The sequence below is a fragment of the Etheostoma spectabile genome, chromosome 9, assembly GCF_008692095.1.
Source record: "Etheostoma spectabile isolate EspeVRDwgs_2016 chromosome 9, UIUC_Espe_1.0, whole genome shotgun sequence".
Taxonomy (NCBI): Eukaryota; Metazoa; Chordata; class Actinopteri; order Perciformes; family Percidae; genus Etheostoma; species Etheostoma spectabile.
This window is the reverse complement of record NC_045741.1, coordinates 29066024-29071890: the sequence shown is the minus strand read 5'-3', so window position 1 is coordinate 29071890 and position 5867 is coordinate 29066024. Positions and strand designations below refer to the sequence as shown.

The following is a 5867-nucleotide window of genomic DNA, read 5'->3' as shown; positions in this document are numbered from 1 at the left end:
TTCAGCCTCTTGATAATCCAAACTTTAGTCTCAGGATGATTCTTAGGCATGTTTGCAGAGATCTAGTTGCAGTTGATGTGAAGGTCTAGTGTACTGGGGTTGTTTTTATACACACCTGAGACCTGATTGGTCCATTATTAGTCCCAGGTGAAGCTCATATGACAAGGCGACAACACTTGTGTCTTTGGAAAAATTGACTCAATGGGCTTTACCAAGCTGTGAATATTAAAATACTTTTTGACAGTTTCTTTTTGCACTGAAACATTATTACAAAAGCTGTTGGGATTAAAATGAGCCATTTCTTGTAAATAAATCTTGATTAGAAATATATTTCAGCGGCACTTCAGGTCAATTTGCACACAAGCGACAAGACTTTTGTCAGGGACTGTATTTTAGGGATTGTTAGAAACCAAACTCGTAATCACGATTAACAATTCGGTTAATTGCACAGCCCTAGTACAAACTATTAACTCTAAAAGAACTACGTACTTGTCTGTCAGCATCCCGATCTGCACCACGTAAGAGTAGCACCCTCACCACCTCACCATGACCCATCTGGGCTGCCATCCACAGGGCGGACGTGCCATCCTGGAGACCACATATAGTATATTGATTGATTGATATCTTTATTCTGAACATGTAAATAAAACAAAACATCAGAAAAAAATTGTAATAAAAAAACAATTAAACAACTAAATAAAACCCCATTATTTCCAGTACTTCAAAACCTCTATTTACACATGCCAAAAGGAGTAGGAAGAAGTAAAACTTATATAGAATATAATATATAAAATAATATAAAAATAATATGATATAGATTATATAAACGTTTTAAAGTACTTAAATATAAAATAAGTGAAACTAAGTCACCTAGCACAACAACAATAATTTAACAATAAATACCAGTTACACTATTAACAAGTAACAACTAACTACATGTTGAGTTGCTATGGTTACCAGAGCCCAAAGGGAAAAAAATGGCATTTTAAAAATAGCCTACATTTACGGTAAACTACAGAGAAAATGTGATATTTTGACGTCTGTTTCGGAGCGACAGAGGGAAAATATTTCAGTCGGCATTAAGTGGAACCAAAATGAGGAACCAAAATTTGCGTTCTAATCCGGTCCGATTCCTACCGGTTGCACAGGAACTCAGTCAATAGTGGAACCGGGTTTTGGTACCCAACCCTACTAAAGAGGCGACTGTACAGTACGTGTGACTATGACCAGCAGGGGGAATGTTACATTCATTCCAGTACTGTACTTAAGTACAAATTTGAGGTCCATGTACTTTACTTGAGTCTTTTTTTTACATGCGACTTTCTAATTCTAAAAAAAGAAATATTGGACTTTTTACTGCACTACATTAATGTGAAACCCATAGTTACACATTAAAGGCCGTGACACACCAACACAACGGCCGACCTTCTGCCGAAAAGGCAGTTGGAGTGACCGGTCTCCTCGAGTTGGTCAAATAAGTTCCTCAGGACACCGATTTGCGTGTACGTTCGGAGCATGCACGAGATTTAATATGTCGCCATGACAGCAGCCGGCGCTAATCTGTACTGCTGCCCAAAAAATGAAATCTGGCAACCGATTGGACAAATGCTTCACGTCAGTCTGGCTTCTCCAGAATTTGAAAGCCGGACCGTCATGGCGGCTCGTTCGGAATACGATCTCATATTTTACTAAAATGGTTCACCGAAAGTTGTTTCTGAAAACATTTTAAGCGAGAAATAGGCCGTGCAGCTGCTGAATCTGTATTAAAGATTTCATCGGTCTTGGGCACCCAGATAGCTCAGTGGGTAGAGCGGGTGCCCATGTACAGAGGTTTGCTCCTCGACGCAGCGGGCCTGGGTTCGAATCCGGCCTGTGGCCCTTTGCTGCATGTCTCTCTCCCCCTTTCACATCTTCAGCTGTCCTCTCTGTCTAATAAAGGGATACAACCCCGAAAAAATAACACAAAAAAAAAGATGTCATTGGTCTTGATGTGAGAGATTTTTGTCCCGCTCGTCACCAATCAGATTGGTCAGTGGACTGCCCGCATTCCGATTCAACATGTCAAAACGGCCCAAATGAAGACCGACGGCACAGAACACACCGAACAGACCCGGGACACCGACCTCGCCGGACTGTCCGACGGCCGATTATCGGGTTGGTGCGTCAGTGCCTTAAGATTTCTGAACACATGCAGTTTATAAAATACAATGTTTAGATTATATCCAGTTTTTAAAATGGGATTTTTCTGCATTGAGTATTTTTCCTTTTAAAGTACAGTTTTCCTGGTGATACTTACATATTTTTACTTAAGTCAAATTTCAATGCAGGACTTTTTCTTGTAACGGAGTATTTCTACAGAACTTTGTCTGTGCATGCACTGTAGGGTTGTCTGTGTGTATCTTTATTTGCAAACTATGTTTTCATTTTTTCGAAGGATAATATGTAATTTGTAGACAATCTGCCCAGGGACAATGGATGATCTGAATACTTCTTTCACCACTGACTATAACCTTTAAATCTGTAATAACAAACAAATTATAAGCTAAAGAGGCGGGGACATTACCTCCCTGGCTTGGTTAACCTTGGCACCGGATGACAACAGCTGACGGATGACATGCACGTGGCCCTCCTGGGCAGCAAGGAACAGAGGAGTGGCACCGTCCTGCAACATAGAAGAACCATCTCACACACAGGGTAACGCCTTTCTGCTGTACTTAGACCTAAAGAAACGACGGGCAGAGAAGCTTCCAACCAATCAAAAAGTGTATTAATAACATAATACTTTAATTCTACTATTTCATAAATATATGTATGTGCAGTCAGGTTGTTTTTCCTTGCCTAAGGACAGACACTAATCCTGCCAAATGTCAGTCGTGTATGACTCAGCAGTCTGCAGAAACCTGAGAGGCTGGATTCCAGCAGCTGGGACATTGTGTGCAAGTGAACCATCATGTTCCTGACAGACAGACAGACAGACAGACAGACAGACAGACAGACAGACAGACAGACAGACAGACAGACAGACAGACAGACAGACAGATAGACGGACAGAGGCACTGACAGTGAGAGTGAGTCAGGTCTAATAAAGAAGCTGAAGATGCGGCTCACATTCAGCTGGTCGTGAACATTGGCTCCATGCTTCAACAGGGTGCTCACCACCTTGGAGTGTCCGTACTGAGAGGCGACTGTGAGAGCTGTGCCACCATCCTGTGACAAAAACACAAGAAAAAACAAATTAGTGTGTGTTTCATTTTCCGGGATTGTTCAGGTGCCACTCCACCGGATGTCCCTTATTTCTTCTTTCACCTTCTGCTTTCTTTGTGTTAGGATTCTAAACTCCTGGCGATTTAGGGTTAAGAGAAATGCCAAGAAACCATTTTTTTGCCCATCCCGGAATGTTGTGTGGACTAGCCAGACCCTCCTCCGCATTGCTGTGTAGGAAGGTCTGGCAATGCGAGGCTAATTCAGCAGTATAAATAACAGTCACCACTGTGTGCAACATGCTGAGGAGAGAACATAACTTAAGTCTCCAGCGGTGTAAAAAAGCAGCCTGCACTTCCTCTCTGTTTACTGATCTCTACAAAAAGCATTGTGATTCTCTGAGGTGATAGCACGACAGCACTCTCAGTCACACCCAGTATTATAAAGACTGCAATAGACATGCATTGTCCCTGATGCATACCTTAGTCTGGAATTCAGTAGAGGCACCGAATTCAAAGAGGAGTTTCACAATGTCGTTGTGTCCCTGCTGGGAGGCGAAGAACAAGGCGGTGGAACCTGTCTGAAAAGGACAATTTAAAAAAAAAAGGAAAAAATACAGCTGTTTTCATTTATGCTTGAACTTGAAAAATGTTTTCCATGCTTACATGTATTCTAAGTATAAAATAGAACAGAAAAACATCAGGAGTTCTATGGAGCTAGATTTGTTTCTTTATTACTTATGAGAAAAGAAATGATATAAGAGGAAATAAAATGTTTGCGAGAAAACGTTATCACACGGATAGCAAAAAAAGCCTTTTATTAGAGAAAAAAAAAAATTTTGAGTGAAAAAATTTTCATACCAATAGCAACAAGTAATAATATTTGAGACTAGAAAAAGTTTAAATATAAATTTGAAATTTTTAAAATTACTTCTGAGAAAAAAAAATCTCTCAAATATGTTTTGCCATCCGTCTCAGGATTTTGCTCTTGCTGTGAAAATAATGTCATGGGACCCACCCGATTGGCCAATAGGAACGTGGCCCCGCCCTAGCTTGTTCTTAAATCCAAGACGATACTAATGTGCTTTCTACAGCCAAACTCATTTTCAAACATGAAACCGACATTACAGAAGCTATATTTAAACATATCTATATGTAGATGTGTAGCTACGGCCAGAAAACGGTTTATCTTAGCTTAGGAAACTTGTTTGTTTAAACCGTACAAAAACTGTGTTGAGTGTAAAAATGACAATTTGCTGTTTTATGGGGGTTAGGGTTAGACTATTTCTTGGCCGGGAGCAGTGACTTCCTGGAGTCTCCGCTGGTTACCTGGTAACTTCTCAGTGACGAACAGACTCCAGATTCACTGTGACTTATGGTATATTGTTATAGTACTGTTTCCCCCCCCATCATACATCTCTCTGGTAGTTGATGTCCGCTCCGTGCATGATAAGTTCTTTGACACAGTCAAGATGGCCGCTGTAGGATGCCACCATCAGCGCTGTCGTTCCATACTGAAAAGAAAAACGGCAACAATAAATCAGCAACCATAGGTGTTTTTTTTTAATTGTAGATGACTTGCTGATAATGTGGTTGATGAAACTGCTAAATCCTCCACAGGAAACCCTCACCCTTTATTATGATGGGGGCGAAAACATAAAATGGGTGGTACACACACATCATGCAACCACAGAGGAAAGGCTTGAAGCTCTCTGTGTCCCTACCACAGGTGGGTTATGGGAAAAGCGTGCAGCTGAGCAGCCGGGACATGCAGCGTCCGTACACTGTCTCTGCAGTCCGAGTCCACGCGCCCGCTGTTGAGCAGCAGCTGAAGTAGAGCCAAGTTCCCCTTCCTCGCTGCCCAAAACACAGCATTAGCCAGGGGCGTTTCCTTCTGGAGGGTAAATACACACAACAACCACTGACCTTAAAGCACCATTACGGCATTATAATTATAATGTAATACACACTGACAGTAGAGTACAGCCAGTAAACACAGCACAGTGTCCTTTACAGGAGTACACTGGACAAGTGGACATTAGAGCTGCACAATATATTATATTTTATTATTATTTTTTTAGAGGTGTGAAATAAAATCGATTCATCTATGTATCGTGATTTATTTTTTGACAATTTTTAAAATCTTTTTTTTTTTTCTTCCCCTGAATCAATATTTTGAATTTCTTTTTGTACCAATTATTCACCTAAATATTTTCTGTTCATAGAGTATGGCGATACATCATATCCGTATTATATTTAGTCGCTGACCAAAAGCAGAAAATGCAGAATAAACATACTGATTTACATTTTTCAGGAATGTCTTACGAAGCTCTGCACAAATATTACGGGAAGACTTCTAATTACTTCAATCAATTCTCTCTTCCTAAATTGATCAGCTGGGTGGAGGCGGTCACTCTTCAGTTAAACCAATAAGAATAAGCCATGAACTTCACTAGCCAATCACAGCATTACATCTCTGCTTTAAATCTGTTTCTCTCTCTCTCTCTGCTGCGGTCAGCTGGTCATTTCAGGCAAGAGTGCAACCCTCCTCCTCGCCTCCCACTTCCAGTCATCGTCACCCCCCCCACGGCACCCTGGGTCTCCCTCCGGCAGACCTAACCCTATGTCTTGTTCCTCTACCCCTTTAAAACCTTATTTTATAACGAC

The 5867-nt window shown here is 41.0% G+C and overlaps 1 protein-coding gene across 3 annotated transcripts in view; it reads right to left on the bottom strand.

Annotated features, from left to right (window-relative positions):
* ankrd29 (ankyrin repeat domain 29) overlaps positions 1–5867 on the bottom strand; it is an 81192-nt gene that overhangs the window by 74225 nt on the left and 1100 nt on the right. The window contains exons 2-7 of one of the 3 annotated variants that reach the window (XM_032526050.1): positions 4984–5094; positions 4616–4714; positions 3683–3781; positions 3109–3207; positions 2564–2662; positions 490–588 (exon numbers count right to left, since the gene is read on the bottom strand). In XM_032526050.1, coding sequence (XP_032381941.1) covers positions 490–588; positions 2564–2662; positions 3109–3207; positions 3683–3781; positions 4616–4714; positions 4984–5094 — 606 coding nt within the window. Of the gene's footprint in view, positions 1–489; positions 589–2563; positions 2663–3108; positions 3208–3682; positions 3782–4615; positions 4715–4831; positions 5095–5867 lie in introns of all 3 variants that reach the window. The other 2 variants (XM_032526052.1, XM_032526051.1) reach the window with 2 other exon arrangements.